This window comes from Indicator indicator, unplaced genomic scaffold (assembly GCF_027791375.1).
Source record: "Indicator indicator isolate 239-I01 unplaced genomic scaffold, UM_Iind_1.1 iindUn_scaffold_38, whole genome shotgun sequence".
Lineage (NCBI taxonomy): Eukaryota > Metazoa > Chordata > Aves > Piciformes > Indicatoridae > Indicator > Indicator indicator.
Genome location: NW_026539186.1, coordinates 382,977 through 400,925, shown reverse-complemented (window position 1 = coordinate 400,925; position 17,949 = coordinate 382,977). Strand labels below are relative to the sequence as shown.

General features: G+C 40.9%; 1 protein-coding gene across 2 annotated transcripts in view; it reads right to left on the bottom strand.

Annotated features, from left to right (window-relative positions):
- Positions 1-17,949, bottom strand: part of FGGY (FGGY carbohydrate kinase domain containing) — a 142,280-nt gene that overhangs the window by 45,913 nt on the left and 78,418 nt on the right. For both annotated transcript variants that reach the window (XM_054398381.1, XM_054398380.1), the window contains one exon: positions 3,005-3,112. In XM_054398381.1, the coding sequence (XP_054254356.1) occupies positions 3,005-3,112 (108 nt within the window). The remainder of the gene's footprint in view (positions 1-3,004; positions 3,113-17,949) is intronic.

The following is a 17,949-nucleotide window of genomic DNA, read 5'->3' as shown; positions in this document are numbered from 1 at the left end:
TATACTAAATTTATAAATCAGCTTGTCCTTTCACTCCAGAGTGGCTACCATTACTCACAAACACAAAGTATCAGGTAGAATGACACAGGCTTTTAGGGCAATAATTCATCAAGTTTTGTGGCCTCTTGATAACACCCCATCAGAGGTGACAGTAAAAGCTAAGGAAGCAAAACTGGAGCTACTCAAAAGTACTGAGGAGATTTGGCAGTACCTATTGGCAGCAAACCACATTAGGTATTTAATTTTTAATAGCATGAGTCTAGTCCTTAACCAGTGTAGGAAAACATGCAATGAAGCATATACATCTGAACCCAGCAATAAAAACAGTGCCTGTTTTTCTGAGATCTGCAGTCACAAAACTCAAACATGTGCATGCATTCAAAACAAAGCTCAAGTCTGCAGTCTTGCATCAGCTCTGCAGAATATAGGAGCAGCTCATAAACTCAGCAATAAATCTATAAATAAGTATCACGTATGTACACGCTATGAAAACAACACAAAACTGTTACAGAAGTAATGAAGTTAGATATTTAAATCTCTTGAATTCAAAACATGGCCACATGAGGATCACATCTAGAAACCCTTTCCTGCTATTCTTTATTTTAGAGCTGGTAATGATGTTGTGCCATTTGTCCCTGTTGTACAACACCTTTCTTCCTACAAATTTTGAAAATGCAGTGCAAAATCCCACAGAATAAACAAACAACCTTTCTTTTCACAAGGGGAGTTCTCACTTCTTCATTTGGACCCTATCTAAACCAGTTTGCAAAATCCAACAAATCTTTCTTGCATCTGTACCAATGGAAAAAGAAAATAATTAGAAAATTTTAAAGGAATTCTATCAGTTTTACTTTTAAGAAGTTCAACAGACAGGTGAAATTGCATGAAAAGAATTCACCTGTGGGCATAGATGAAAAGAATCCCAAAACATGTCTGATTGTTTGTTTGTTTATTTTAGGAAACTTAAGTATGAGAAAACATGATCTTAAAAAGTCCACAGCTTTAAAATTACAAAGACAAAGACTGCAACCTATCCTCCACACAATGCACAGACACTGGTTGCCCCTATGGCTCCCTGTGTGTTTTCTGTACACACAGCCTCAAGAAAACCACATGAGATATTCTAAGAATGTTTTACTAAGACAGTTTCCCTGATACACCTAACAGAGCTGACTTCTGCTATGGGTCCTAACAAGACCATACATTTTCCCCAGCAATTTCTTTAGTGACTCAGGGGTGTTTTGTTCTCTGCTACTAGAATGGAAAGGATTTTTGAAATCATCTTTCTGAAATGCCCTACATCTCACAGTCCATTTCAAGTGTGAAACCACCCTGAGCCAGCCAAGAAAAAGCACTGACTTGCTGAATCCTCTCTAGAGCTTAGTTAAGTGTCTTTACCCACTTTGGAGTAAGCACCCATCCTTCCCAAAGTGTTCTTACCAAGAAATGCACAACATTTCCCTTTTCAAGCGGTGGTGTTACAAGCAGTAATGTAATTTTACATCTGGTTGCAGTAGTTACATATAAAAGGGCAGACTGAGACTGGATATTAGGGTGGATACTGGATACTACAGAGACACTGGAACAGGCTGGATAGGGCTGTGGATGCCCCCTTCCTGAAGGTGTTCAAGGCCAGCTTGGATGAAGCCTTGAGCAACCTGATCTTGCAAAAGGTGTCCCGGCCTGTGGCAAGGGGGGTTGGAACCAGATGACCTTTAAGGTTCCTTCCACCCTAAACCATTCTATGGTTCTATGATATGATTCTGTAAAAATGGGGCATTTTGGTTCTAGCCACATCTTGACCTGCAAGGGTAAAGCACACACATCCCACCTGCTGCAAAAGTACTTCAGCTGTGAGGCTGAGGCTGGTTGGAGATGGGAAACAGAGGCTGCAGGAGAGGAAGAGGGATGACTGTACAGAGAGGAATGTCAGATTCCTGTAGCCAAGGAGAGAACACAGGAGGGAACATCAGTTCATAGCTCAGCACTGAGGGTGTGACTGGGTTTCCTGATCCAGGATTATTTCTGTTTCTCATACAGTGACTGTTCCATCTGGAATGTATAAATGCAGTGATGCCCCAGTCCAGTACTTCCTGGACATGTACCCCAGCCACTAGGCTTTTGAAAAGGTGGGTGGTGTTGGGTTTGAGTAAGAGAGCAATTACACCTGTAATCTGTGAAAGACCAAACCCACGTGTCTGTTTGGGGAGCTTACAGAGGATACCCACAGGATTAGGCCCATCTCCAGCAGTTTCTCAAGAGGAGCTCAGCACCTCACCCCTAAGTGCAGACAGTATTTTACACACTGTGCAAGGAGACACACAGGGAGCATCAGAAGCTTCCAGGGTAGAGTAGCCACCTAAGTCTTGCTGACACTTTTGGACTCAAGCCTAAATACTGTTCCATACCCTTCTAGCCTTTCTTTAAACCTAACATCAGTGTTCTACTTCTGACTGCCTCCTTGTAAATAAGAAAATTAATTTTGAGAAAATCCAATTTTTTTTTTTAATAAATTCAATTACACTTTTTGCAGTCAAGAAAAGAACTGAAGTGACAGTATATGCAGTATCTATTTAGATAGGATGACATGTTGAAATATTACTATTTTGGCCATACAATACGTCTTTAATGTATGCCCATCAGTGAGCACAATTGTTCCACATAATATAATATGTCACATTTTCTTTATCTCAGAGTCTATCTCAGCCTCCTGCTCAAGTAAAGAATGAATGCTTCTTTGTCAGTAAAGCAATAACAATAATCATCATCATAAAAGGAAGACATGCCCTTAGTGCTCTGCCCCATATATAATCCCCTTTTAGTATGCAAATTAACAGTTTGTAAGAGAGACAATCAACTATTCTTGTTTTCAGCAGCGTGGTATCTCCTATGATTTTCTGGAGATGTTTTAGGCACAGCTCTGTCTGAATTGACAGTGAAGCTATCCCAAATGACAGCAGTTATAGCAGATCTTCCATCTTGGAGCCTGTCTCCAAACACTTACCAGTTTTCCTGTAGCACTTTGACCTCCCTCATTCAACCACAATCCAGGTACCATTGCAGAGAAATAAGGTCCCCAAACACCAGGCACAAAAATGGGTGTTTTACTGACCTGGAAAGGCAAGAGAAAACTCCAGTGAATCAAACTACTTGCTAAAGCAGGTGCTTCACAACTGATGTTTGACAGCTATCAGAGTCCAAAACTGAAAACTATTCCTGCTCCTCCACTGGAGTTACCAACATGAGTAGAGATGCATCGGTATCTGAGGACAACATGGAGAAAAATCTTCCCCATTTGAATTATTGTTAAACGACACCACACAGCTGCAGGTACTGACCGCACAACTGTCCCCACTCATCCCCATTTACAGAGCAGCTGGCTCTGGCCATGCAAAAAGTGAGAAATTTCAGGAACAGAAGCTGTGTTTTACAGAGAGAGAGATAAAGACTGCTTCAGACTGCTTTATTTCTCCAGAAAAGCACCTTCCTTCAGCTGAGCAGTTGGATACAACACTGTGTTTGGCTGGTATCAGGATATACAGCCAATGTGATGGACACCTGGTGCTCACACAGCACTCATTCTGTTTGGTTTCAGAGTTAAGAAGCAAAAGGGAATCCTTCACGGTCTCCCAAGACTGCCATCACCTCCTGAAGCTTGCAGTGGAACCCCAGGCTCCAGTGCTCTCAGTGCTGTCAGGAATATTACGAGCTTTGAGTAGAAGGTGTAAACATGGCCTGGGCAAAAGGGGATTTGCTTGTGTTAACCAACAGGAAATATTTGCCTGCATAAACATTAGATTCTGCCTCTTACTTAGGCTTAGCTTCACACATACCACTCCTTCCTTCACACCTGTGAACCCTTTCATCAGGGCAGATATCTAAGCACTATCATCCAGAAACCGAAGAGGACTGTATTTCACTGCTTACATACAAATACACCACCCACGCGTACGGTGAGATCCCGCTCCCGTGCAATATTTCGGTGGTTAGACCACTCAGGATGTGGGAGACACTGGTTCATTTCCTTTCTCTGCTTCAGAAGATGCAAATGATCAGTTTATAAGAGTGGAGGGCATTTTCCTTCCTCTTACAAAACTCTTCCACTTTCAGTAGAATAGACAGACCTTCCAGACCTTCCTTCTGGTTCAGAAAGCAAGCCAAAGGAGTCATGATACTAAGGCACAGCACATGGCATGGAACTTGGGTGCTAGTACTTGTTGTAGGGACGGGTTGACTAATCTGCACTGGTTGAACACACATCATTCTTGTAGAAGAGGCTGGAGAAGACAGGTCATCCATTCCCTGGCAGGCTACCTGCTTCTCTTGGAAGCATGATTCATGTTTTCTCTTCCAGGACCAATGGAGGTATACATGATTTGTCTGGGAAAGGAGAAGAGCAGTGCAGTCCTGCACCATCACATGATGCAATTCCCAGTAGTCCACTTTAACGGGATGGTTAAATCTGCAACTGTTGTTCTCTGGAAGGTGGGAAGTGCTCCAAGAGGAGGAAACAAGAGACTTCCCTAACAAAACAAGTCTGTATGTTTGCAATGATGGAACATCAAAAAAGAGAGGACTTAGCCAACGGAACAATGGGGGTTTTTTTATATGCAAAACTTGCTCTTCATTAGCAAAATTCTAGACCCATTGAAGGATGCTTAAGGTTTGCTACCAATTTCAATAAGGCCCCAACTTGACGTCAAAATAGTTTTGAGGAGGAATAATTAAAAATTCAGGACTGTTCCTGTCAAACTTGATGCACGTTCTCCCTATAGTTAAACAGACCAAACTTTAAAAAGAGTTTTTGCTGGCAACTAGGAAATATATTCCAAGATGCAGTTTACTGGCATTTGTGCATCACACATGTTTAGCAAATACACCAGCAGGGAGGTTTCTGCACAAACAATAGTCTGCTCCAGCCATAAACTTACATTACAGCTGATTTCTGTCACGAAGTTAAGTAGGAGAAACAAAGCAACCCAAACTGGTTTCACAAAACACATCACCACAGCGTCAAGCGATCTTGATTTCTCTTCAGAACACATCTAACAAAACTGAGAACCTTGCTCAGGTCTCTCCTGTCAGCCCTAACACGCTGACTGGCTTGTGCTAGAGATGTGTGTGCACATGTGCCTGTGTGTCTGCGTAAGGTTCTGGCTGACTAAAGCCATTACAGAGCAAGAATAGCTGCACTGAATTTGAAAAGGCATTTATGACTCCAAGTAGACGAAGCTACGTCAAGAACACTGCAGGGACATTTGGTTTTGTTTTGTTTTCTCTTAAAACTACAAATTAATACGGCTTTGAGTTTTCAACACTTCTATGGGGCAAGCCTTCTTTCACAATTTCAACAAAATGAAGTGCAACAGAAAGCAATTCCTAAAACAACCTGATTTTTAGACCAATTACTGACCTTACTAAAAACACAGTAGAAGAGCAATTTAGTATCTGCTCTGAACTAGTGACGGACACAGCTGAGAACCCAGACATCCCATGCCATAGCTGTGGACACAACACATCTCTATAGGTAGAAAGGAAAATTTGGGGCAGAAGGTGCCTGGTTTTTTGAAGTCTCAACTCAAGCCATTTTTGATGAAGCAAAGTTTGCAATACACTGCACTCTACTGTGATTTCTGAAGGAAAAATTTTGCTACACCAAATGGTTCAAGATTAAATTCCAACTGCTGTGTGGTCTGAAGGAAGGGGTCAATCTAAACATCTTAAAGGAAGAAAGATGCTTTGTGAAATCAGTGGAAATTCTAAATGTCATGATATATAGCTTAATACATAGAATCATAGAATCCTAAAACGGCTCAGCCTGGAAGGCACCTCAGAGATCATCTACTCCAACCTCCCTGCCATGGGCAGGGATGCCTCTCAACTAGACTCAGCTGCTAAAGGTCTCATCTAACCTGGCCTTCAACACCCCCAGGCGGGAGGCATCCACAATCTCCCCGGGCAACCTATTCCAGAGTCTCACCACCCTTCTACTGAAGAACTTGTTCCTAAGATTCAGTCTAACCCTACTCTCCCTCAGCTTCAAACCATTCCCCCTTACCCTATTGCTAGACACCCTGATGAAAAGTCCCTCTGCAGCCTTCCTGTAGGATCCCTTTAGACACTGGAAGGCAGCTCTAAGGTACACCCAGGGTCTTCTGTTCCCAGGCTGAACAACTCCAGCTCCCTCAGCCTATCCTCACAGCAGAGATATTTCAGCTTCTATCATTAGTCCACTATTTACCAAACTTCCCTACATGTCTGATAACACTAAGAGGTTTAAGGTGATTAAAAGACCAAACTCTCCCTAAGCCAATCCTTCTGGCCTAGCATTTTGGACACCCCCAGGAACTTGCCAGGACAGGATATTTCACTGCTTCTCAAATTACACTGAGAATTTACTATCATCTTGCTACTGAAGTATTGTTTGAACACATTCCAGCAAACTTTCAACACATGAACAGAGCAAACGAGGGAGTTGTCTGTTGCCTCACGGCATCACAGAATAGTAAAGGGTGGAGGGATCTCTGGAGATCAAGTCCAATCCTCCTGCCAGAGCAGGTTCATCTAGAGCAGGTTGCACAGGACAGCAGGAACTTTTACCTGGAATAAAGAACATGGGCTATCATGTTGGGCTTTACTGATACAGCATATCAGTATCCTATTTCCTCCTTCCCCTTCAAGAGTTTAATACACATTTTGCAGACTCTGAATTTTAGTGCACATGGAAGATGAGAAAATTGGGCAATAACATACTCCCCAAAAGAGACATGCAATCTTTGAGAAGCAGAACAGTGAACAATCTCCCATGGATATATGCATAAGAAACAGCAAATGGTTTCCATTTCCCCTTCTTGAAGTATTTGGATGATGTTTAAGTTTTTCAAACCATGCAGCAGCTGGCACTTGTATTCTCATCATAAAAAGTCCCAGCTCAGTCAGAGCATACAAACCACCCCATCCCACTAAAACACATAACAAGACATACGCCTAAGGTTGGAGAAACAGTACAGAGCTTGCCACAGACCCCAGAAGATAAGCACAACTGGCCAGACCCAGAGCTATTTTTGTTGCACTAATACCATATCCTTTTCACAGCCTTTAGACATTCTTATGATGATATAGGAGGATCAATGTGGTGTCATTTTTTTCTTTAATGAGCTTAAGAAAATCCTTAATCTTTTCAGTCGAAAAACAACATCTGTTTTAGATTTATAGGCAACTGATTTTTATTTTTAAAACAAATAAGATGTCATCCCTCTTAGAAAGTTAAAATATTAACTCAAAAGGCAGCCTCAGATTTTCTGCCTTCTATTTGACTTAAGTTCATCCTGTGATACGCTCCTATTGCGAGGCATATTAACATTTATTATTTTTTACATGTAGTGAAGCTGAAACACAAGAGAAGATCCCCTCTGCTACACCTTAGAATAATCTCTGCACGACAATTACTGCAGCAGGAATGAGATGATGGGAGATAAGAATAATACGAACCTATTCATACTTTGCATCATAAGCAGCACCTCTGAAGATTTTAGCTGAATATATTCACATGGAGACTAGTGCCCTGGTATGTGATGATACTTAGAGAAGCATTAGACAAGCAATCCCACCTCAGTAATTCCGTCTGTGGATAGGGATGAATCCTTTTGTATGGGAAAATGTCACCTTTCCCTGTCTCCCCAACACACAGATTCCTACTTGCTCAGCCCATTCCTACTAATGCTCAGCCCATGAGATGAGCATTAATCATTTCCAAAATTCCTGTTCATTGAAGGGAAGAAGAGTTCAACACCTTCAGAAAGGGAATAGAAGGAGGAAAAAAGTTCTGTCTGGGAGTGTGTGCTTTATAAGAGATCATGCTAATACGTAAGATATGTAAACATTATAGAGCAATCAGAAACAAATGAAATGATTAATTCAGCCTAACAATATTCAGCTGTGGTGCAACTGCCAGAAGGCACTTTTTGTTATGAATAGATCATTTGGATGAGTTACAGACCAGATTTCAACCCTGGCGTGTGCTAGGAAAATCAGTGTCAAACTACCTAAGATCAGAAGGTATCAGCAGTACATCTGGCAGTGACAGAAATGAAAAATGTCTTTGAAACATATAAAACGAACCTGTAGTCTGAAAGGACCTGCTTTAATGGCATTAATATGAGATCTGCAATATATTTAATTTAGTTTAGCCCTTCCCACTTGCCTCTCCCTCTAAAACAAAAACAGGCCAAAAAAAATTCCACCTTTATTGTAAAAGTCAACATGGCAAAAAGCACTGCTTACCACTAGTTTACCAATAACTTACAGCTCACCTAAGTGAGGCAGAGGAGTCAATGCCTTTAATCCAAACTAAACTCAGCTCTCAGGACTGTCCTTTGGTACAAGAAGCAGAACAGAACACAGACCTTCACAGACAAGATTCACCTAAGCATCCAGCCATCTCATAAAATGAGCAAGTTGTAACATGAGATTTATTTTACTTAGCTTTGCTTTTGCTAGACTAGCCATGATGATCAGGCACATGTTTGTGTTTCCTCCTCACTTTTGTGTAAATGTTACAGCAATCAGAGACAAGATAAATAAAACACAGCACGCTGCTGAGACCAGCTCTATGGAAGCAAGAATTTCAGCAGAATTTTCCTCCTTAGCTGACACCATCTGTTGCTGGTAGAGGCTTACACAAGTTTCCTACAGCAATGCTATTGGAGAATTACCTGAAAAGGAAATCATTACACTAAAAAGATATACTGCTATTATAGAATCAAAGATTGGTTGGAAGGGACCTCAGAGAACATCTATGCCTCTCAACTAGATTCAGCTGCTACAGGCCTCATCTAACCTGGCCTTGAAGACCCCCAGGCAGGAGGCATCCACAATCTCCCTGGGCAACCTGTTCCAAAGTCTCATCGCTCTTGTACTGAAGAACTTCTTCCTAAGATCCAGTCTAAAGTCTAACCCTGCTCTCCCTCAGCTTCAAACCATTACTCCTTGTCCTGTCTCTAGACACACTTATGAAAATTCCCTCTGCAGCCTTCCTGTAGGATCCCTTCAGGTACTGAAGGCAGCTCTAAGGTCCCCCTGCAATCTTCTCTTTTCCAGGCTGAACAACCCCAGCTCCCTCAGCCTATTCTCATAGCAGAGGTGATCCAGCCCTTGGATCACTTTCGTAGTCCTCCTCTGGACTCAATCCAATAGCTCTGTGTCCTTTTTACAATGGGAACACCAGAACTGGAGGCAGTATCTGAGGTGAGACCCCACTAGAGCAGAGTAAAGGGGCAGAATCACCTTTCCTGACCTACTGGCCAGACTCCTCTTCGATGCAGCCTAGGACATGATTTGCCTTCTGGGCTGCATGAACACGCTGCTCTCCATCAATGCACCCAAGTCTCTTTCTTCAGAGTTACTCTCAACCCACTCTGCAAGCAGCCTGGATTTTGTGCCTGGGAGTGGCCCAACCCAGATGCAGGACTGCGCAAGCACTGTGACTTGTTGAACCTCATACAGTTTTTTCACTGGCCCAATTCTCAAGCCTGTTAAGATATTTCTGGGATGGCATCCCTTCCTTTGAGTGAGTCCACCACGCAGCTATATATCCATCTTCTTCCATTTTCATTTCTGCTCCTAATAATCGGTCTCTGAAACCTGGCAGCATTCTGGGATCATTACCAGATTCTGTGCTTACTTGCAGTTTGACACAAAGAGAGAAAATAAAATTTCTGTTGAACTCTTCTTGACTTACACTCACTTATACGCAAGGAAAATTAAGCCTTCATTCTACTCTTACAACTGTTTTAGAGGAACCATTTGCTAATGAGAAGCTAGGGTCAGAAAATGTGTTTGAAAATCACCTCACTTATCAGCTGCTACAGCCAGAAATTCAGAATAACAGCTGCTTTTGTAAGACCAAGGCAGGTATGAAAAAAGATCTAAGATATTGATGGAGAGTAGGGAAAGAAACAAGGGAAAGCACTGTATCAGTCATCAACTAATAAATGCTCTTTACAGTTCTGGACTTTGATCATTGACAAGTCAAATACTTTCATTAACTTCTCTGCTGACTTTTAACTTTTAACTTTCAAAGTTTCTGACTGACTGTGGCTTGAGAATACTGACATTCATTCACTTCAGGGGTCTTACACTGATGCATAAAATCCTGTATTAAGAAAACTGTATCATTTTGCTTCTGCTGACAGATGGGTCTTATATAGCTATTCGACCACAACTCTCTGACAAAGAACGAAAGAGATTCATAAAAGAAGTAGAGAATTCAAAGGGAAACCCAAGAATGTTTCATTTCTAGGTTTCTGGTTCAAACTTAGGTCATAGCAATAGCTACTGAATGTGTGATTTAATAACAGCACTTTTTGGTGGTTTATGTATTAATTGAGTGGAGTTGGAGCACGCAATTGGATTTTCAGTGTACTGATGCCTACCCTAAAACTGCCATCCTGACATTATTTCTCAAGCACCAAATGGGCTTAAAACTAAGCTTCTCCATAACTCTGGAGAAAACTCTCTAGTCTGAGCCTCTGGTGAGTACAATCAACTTCTTAAAATATATTTATTATTAGCAGTAATTACATCGCGAATACATAACAGCATTCAAGCTTTTGCCTGACGTAAAACATATTTCAGAAAATATGGTCTTGGAACACAAGAAACATACTTCAGAACACAAAGGAAATTAAAATACATTAATATCCCAATTCCTATAGGTCATACACCACCAGCAATTTATTTGATTATATTTTAAGCTTATGTGCCCTGGCCATCATCAGTTTGCTATGTAGCTGCATAGTTTGTGGTGGCAAGAAGTCACATAGCTCTCTTCCACGTGACGGGTTGGCATCCCTTGGGCATCCACAGTGACAGAGTTGCTCTGCAATGGTATTAAGACTAGGCCACAAGCACTTGTGTACAGAGCTGACTTTATCCCACTGAAAGCATGGAAGTTATTTGAACAACAACAACAGAGGATCTAGAATGTGGACTTCAGGATTCTGCCTGTGCACATCCATCCACAGATGATTTTGGTAATCTGTTTACATGCAGTTGAAGAATTCTGGGTTATGTATGAAATCACTTTCATAAATGCCTTGCTGAATATGTGCTCCATCATTTGTGGCCAAGGCTATGTCATGAGTTTACCAGACCCAGCAACCTTGATAGTTACTAAACCTTAGAGACTCCCATTTAGTTACGAGAATAGCAACAGAATGAATCAAAGAGAAACAAAATTGTCCAATTATGTCTATGGTGGTTGTACAACAAAACAAAAATTATTCCAAGGCATCAGGTAATACTTTTGAAATGTAAAATACTGCAAAATAAGACTTCTGACTGTGGAGCCAAGTAAATTTGAATGAGACAGACAGAAAGGCAAATATCATCCAAAGCAGAAGAAACTATGCAAGAGAATCAAAGGGTTCTGGGTGCTGCCCAGAGCATAAACTTACAGACAGAGGTAGCCTGCAGCAGGAAAGTTGAAATAGAAACGTACTCAATATTGGTTTTTGCACAAGTTGGTTTCCTTTGTGTTGGCTGTAATAAAGACATGTTATGTCACCCATGTCCCCTCACTGCCTCTGCTCTTATGGGAGGCCAGTGTCACTGGTGACTGCTGGCAGGACTGGAGCTCTGCCAGATGCATGTATGTCTATCTAGTTCTTAGGGCCTGAGACATTTGGCTTGAGGAGTCTCAGAGGAGAGTTTACACCCAGAAAGGATAACTGAGAGGCTGTGAGAGAAGACAAAGATATTACTTATTTACACACCACAGTAGGATCAAGAACACAGGTCCAGCACATTTCAGTCCAGCAGATCAGCAAGGTTCCAAGTGCAGCACATCCACAACAGAGGTAGGACAATATTATTAACACAAACTTATGTAACAAAAATCAACCCAATCATAACCACAACAATACCCTTCAGTAAAAATTCCCAGAATTCAAAACCTATATCAAAATGCAGACTGGGATCTGAAATTTTGGATGAAAATTTGGAGCTCATATTCCGATGCCAATTCCAGTTGGTTATTTTCTGGACAAAACATTCAGCACAACCTAAAATTAGGAGACACAGATGAATTCTTAGGGACTACTGTTACCTCTTGCTCCTAATAGTAACCCTTATGAGAAGGGCAGCAAAATGTGAATGACATGCATGCAGAACTATTTCTAATTTTCTCAATTTGCCATAAAACATTAACTGGTCTAGAAACCATAGACCAAACAAGGTATGTGATTAATGCCCAGTTAAAGAAACCACATTCCCAGGGCAGCTTGATTGCCTCATCTCTGAAAATATTTCAGGTGAGTTATGCAGTGGGACTACATACTGCACAACTTGGCTATATATCTAAGAATTAATTAGAGGAAAACTTCGCTGAGATTATTAAATATTTCCACTGTGAGGCTGAAGGAGGAAAGGTATTTGAAAAATTCTTAAATCTTAAGATTTTTAATGAAAGAAAATGTTGAATCACAATAATATTAGTTATTGAGCTTGTGCTTTATTTATATTTATGGGTATAAAGAGAAATTAATCTGGACCAGTGCCTTGGGAGCCAAAGCCTAAACTTGTACAACCAGCACATTGATGGTTACATCAGCTTCCATGGAGAAATGTTGATTTTTACTGTCTGAAGAGCTAAACTAACACTTGTATTTAGACAAATGAGTGGTCTGATTTTCAGAAGAGCCAACGATTCACATTTCCAAGTGATTTTTGGCCCAAGAACTTAGAAGATGAAGCCAGCTGTTCAGATACCAAATATGGACTTGGACACCTAACCTTTAGAAGTACACTGGCCCTGGTTTTTTTGTTTCTGTTATTAAGAATGCTAGCAAATGTGCATACAGGTGAGAGAACTCTTCAAATGAAGACAGAAGACACTTGGATACAGAAGAACGAATCTGCCTGCTTCTGCATGTTCATCTACATTTCTAAAAAGTAAGGAACAAGAGACTTCTTGAAGACAGCTCCTGAAGGCAGTGCTCTGTCTCTAAGAGCATCACACCTCAAAAACTGAGAACTGGACATGACTTTACTAGACATGCTCCTCATACTCAAATGTTTCCTTCTTTAAAACTAATTGACCATGATACCATGTAGAAAAGCACAAACAATTCTTAAAGAGATATATACCTAAGGATGCTTGCTAGGCTGAATAGATAAGCACTGCTGAGCTTGATAAGGTAAAAGGAACTCATGCAATCAAGACTGCAGAGAAGGAAGATAAGGGGGGAAAAAGGGAGCCTGTGCTACCAAGGGCATAAGGACAGGAAGCTAAGAGAAAGCAAATTGGTCAAGGCTGGCCTTGGGGCTGCTCAGGTGTGAGAATCATGTCAAGCAACCTAAGGAAGACATGCAAGGTGTTGGTTGCATATATGAATGAGTTCCAGGGAAATGTATGAATATGCTAATTAGTTCTCAGAAAAATAGTGCATATTCATAGAATATCAACATATATTCTCTGTACAATGTTTGTTCAGCACACACCTGGATGGAATGATCCCCCTGTGTGTCCAGCCATCAGTAAAGAAATGCCTACTTTATAACACTGGCATCACTCCTGGAAAGTTTCTTTGCCATATTCAGTAACAACCAGCAGAAGCTAAGACATTGTTTAAGGGTTTTCCCCCTTACCTAGAGGACCTTGGTTCCCAAAACAGTTGAACACATCAATTGAAATATTGCTTAAAAATAATAAAACCCAATAATATCAAGATGAGAAAACCCCATCTGTTTTACTGAGCTGTATTCTATTTTACCTCTTAAAATGCAACAGACCAGGCCCTTGGCAAGAGCAAGGAACGTGAGAGGTCACAAATGGCACTTGTCTACACAGCCTTTCTGAAGGTCTGTCACCAGAAGCCAGTTTGAACTTGCATTTCTGAGAAAACCTTCTGAGAACGGTTGCTGTGGGGCTTAACCAACTCACTGTACTCCTTAAAAGAGCTACAGACCCCTCTATATAGCAGTCCAGGTCCAGCCTCTTCATCTGAGCTGGCTTTGGGTATTTTATGCTGTTTTCCAATATGCTGCATCAGTTTTCAGCCAAAGCTATGTGTGGTATTAGTATGTCTTAGGGTGCAGCCACATGAATAAATTATTATGGGCAAAACCAGGAGGTCAGCTGCCCAGCAAAACCACCTCTACTCATCATCTTCCTGTGGTGCATCATGTGACAGATCCCAGGGACCTTGCACATTCCACAGGAAACCAGGGCCAGGAGTGCTGCTGCAGAGCTGCTGACACTGTGCAAATGCACATTGCAGATGATTCTTAATTTCTTCATCTGCTTGTACTCTTATTACTTGATCATAACAAAGGATTTTAAAATTGTCTTTTTTTTTCTGTTTTATTTCAATAGTAATATTGTAAAAGAAGCTTGCAATACCAGCCTTCAAATATTAACCAGCAAAGCCAGACAACTGAGATTGGTTTTAATTTTTTTTTTCATATTATTAAATTCTGACATTTTCCTGAGAGAAATGCAGTGCAAGGCTGGTAGCTACCTCTCCTACTGTAAACTTCTGACTTCCTCTCTTTGCACTCAAAACTCCAATTCAAAAGCAGAATATAAATTATACTGGTAGTAAAATACTCTTAATTTTGTTTGCCTTACTGTTAGCTATTTTTGAATGATTAAATGTTAATAAAATATCACTTCTCTGCCAAAAAAACCCAAAAAACTATTTTCATAAATTTTTCATTTTCAGCCCGGAAAAGATGTTAGTAAAATGAGAGACAGAGAGAGAGAGAGAAATAAAATTCAGACCTGATTAAATCAAGTAAGATAAAATGTATTTTATTTTCATTATACATTGTCTACCTCATCAAGGCAAGGAAAACTCAACTGTAAGAAAGTCAAGTTCAATGCATTTAGGGGTGCATTAAACCTTCACAGTTAATTTTCTCCTCACAAGAACAGAACCAGAGTGGGTGCTCCAGAACAGAAATGGTACTGAAATCCAAGCAATGTACGACACTTAGCCACCGAAGCCTCACAAGGCTACCAGCAATGTCCTTGTAGCTCCTTCCCATTTTCTCCTATCTGTGCATATGAAGTCTGTTCTTGTATGTATTTTGATAAGGGCCTAAGAGACAGCCTACAACCTAAATTATCTCTCTTTATGCCATAACAAAGGAGTTGTGAGAAGGGTTAGAGATATCACAAACACATGATCCATGACCCACTGTTTAAAAGCAGATGATGCTCCACAGTAAAAAGGTGCAAGGGAGTGTTAGGAGATGCAACGCATCTCTCAGCCACCTCATCTTATCTTTACCCACGAGTGCTCTGGCCACAGAAGCTGAGAGGGCCACATCTGAACAAAGTGTTTCTCAAGACATGTTTTGATTGTTTGCTGAAATATAGATGCTATTTGCAAAAGATGTGAGCTGTAGTAGCACACAAGCGCTTGGAAGTTGGGCACTGAAATGCATAAGCTAGAAAGGGAGTGTGACTTAAAGATGTCTGTATCAGAAGCATTAAGTAATCACCCTATCATGCTACCTGCAGCCACTTGGTGAGACAAACTAAAATTACAGGGGGGAAACAAAAAGATCAGTGTTCTGGAATAAACACAAACTTCTCAACCTTCCAGGAGATCCGTAGAGAGCTGCCAGTGATCTTCTGGCCAGGGAGTGTTTATTTCACTGATCCGCTGTGAGCAAGAGACTCTAATATTTGCATTTATGTAATCCATCCATGAACCCAAAAAAAAAAAAAAGGAAGTAATGTAAATCAGGATTACTAACCTCATATATGATGGAAAAGAATGACAGCTTTCGTAGCTCTACCATCTTGAAAGCTGGACCCTGAGACTCCTGTTATAAAGGGATGAGTCAACAAAACCCAAGATGGTAGAAAAGGTCTTCTGAGACAAATGGGCGGGGGAGGCTGCTTGTGATTGAACAGATGATTTTCTAAAATTATTATAAAAGATGTTAGAGGGGTAGATGTACTTGTTTCCTTGTTTCTTTGGAGAAAGCAGAGGTTTATGAGGAACTGTCGGATGGCTGAGACACTGGACGCAAGAAACTGAGATCTGTCCCAGAGAGAATCTGAGGCAAGTGGATCAAACAACTTCTTTAACAGCACAAGGAGAAAGCAGAAGGGTCTAGAGAGCAGTTTCAGATTAGCTGCTAGGTCATTCAGTCACATACGAGACAGGTCAGGAGGAGACCACAACAGGGAACAGAGACAAGTCTAAGCACAGCATCCATTTCTAAAACTGTCCCCGTGCTCGCTCTCCCCAGAAACAGAAAAACCTCAATAGAAAATCTGCATGTCTCTAAGTTTTTATTCCTTGGGTGTGAGGTTACCCTCCTGTGTTTATTCAAGGAAGTAAACTTGGAACTAAGTCTGGTACAACTTGAGAGTTTCAGCTCTGGAAGAAGTTAAATAAGAATGATTTAATGAGTAATCATTCCAGACTCATTCAATGTCCACCATTTCCATCTGCTTTTCCATCTTGCAGGGATGCAAGAAGTTCAAACGTCTTATCAAGGACACTGAATGAACGTGCAGCTTTGAAACAAAACCTTTAAACTAGATGAATTTTGACTGTTCCAAGCTTGAATGTTCACATACATTTACTTGTGCCTTTCAGTGTCCAATTAACACTGAGCACATTTGGTGTTTCAGCTTGAGAAAGTATATATGCACAGCAGCATATCATCTTTTCTTTGTATTCCCAAAGGTCAAGGTTTCTTACATAAATTGGCAAAATACCTTTGATTTGTCAAATTGTTTTCAAGGTCCAAACCAGAAAAAAACCAAAGCAGCCTACATTTGTGATAGATTCAAAAGCTTTCTCTAAGCACTTAAGCACTAGCAGCTCTGCATTGATTTATTTTATTCTTTTATTTAGTGAAATGTCTGGGTACAGATATACAGATTAACCTTTTTTTTTCCCCCTCATATTTACTGTGTCGCCTTCCTTGAAATGGCAACTACAAGTGTTTTGATAAATGGACTGAAAGGTTGTCTGGTTACACTACTACTTGTGTCCTCTGCTGAAGTGCTATTATGTCCCCTGCTAAAGCAACACTGCTCCATGACTCACAGCAGTTACTTCTGCGTCTCTCACAACAATAGCTCACTGGGGATACAGGCCCTCAAAAGATCCAGAACAATTTATATCACCCATTTATTTTTACTTCTCTTCCAATGATAGATACTCACTGTCACAAAATGCCAGTTTATCTGAAGATTATAAATCTTCCGGCACAGACAACTAACTGCAGGCCATTCTAAATACACACTTTTTAACACTAAAATTTGCAGCTATAGTAAATTAAATTCCTGAAAGCCTATCACAAGAGGAGCTAACTCTTCTCAAAGTTTAAAAAAAAAAAAAATCCAACCGAAGATCCACACAGCCTGCTAACCTGTTGTTAACAATGGCCAGTAGTAAGTGGCTTAGAGAAGAAGAAAGTAACACAGTGTAATTCCTCCTCAGAATCATAGAAAGGCTTAGGTTGGAAGGGACCTCACAGATCATCTACTCCAACTTCGCTGCTAAGGACAGGGACGCTTCTCAACCAGAGTCGGCTGCTCAAGGCCTCATCCAACCTGGCCTTGAAGACCCCCAGGGAAGAGGCATCCACAACCTCCCTGGTCAACCTATTCCAGAGTTTCACCACCCTTGTATTGAAGACATTTTTCCTAAGATCCAGTCTAAAGCTACTCTTACTCAGCTTCAAATCATTCCCCCTTGTCCTACTACTAGACACCCTTATGAAACGTTCCTCTCCAGCCCTCCCGTAGGAATTCTTCAGATATTGGAACTGCGCACATGGAATAAATGTGTCACAAATACTGGTGGATGCTGTACCTCACTCACCAGATACAGAAAGAACTCCACCTCCAAATGATACTTAAGAAAAGCCCATCTAGCCTCCCAGCCAATCTTTGTAATCACAGAATGTTCGAGGTTA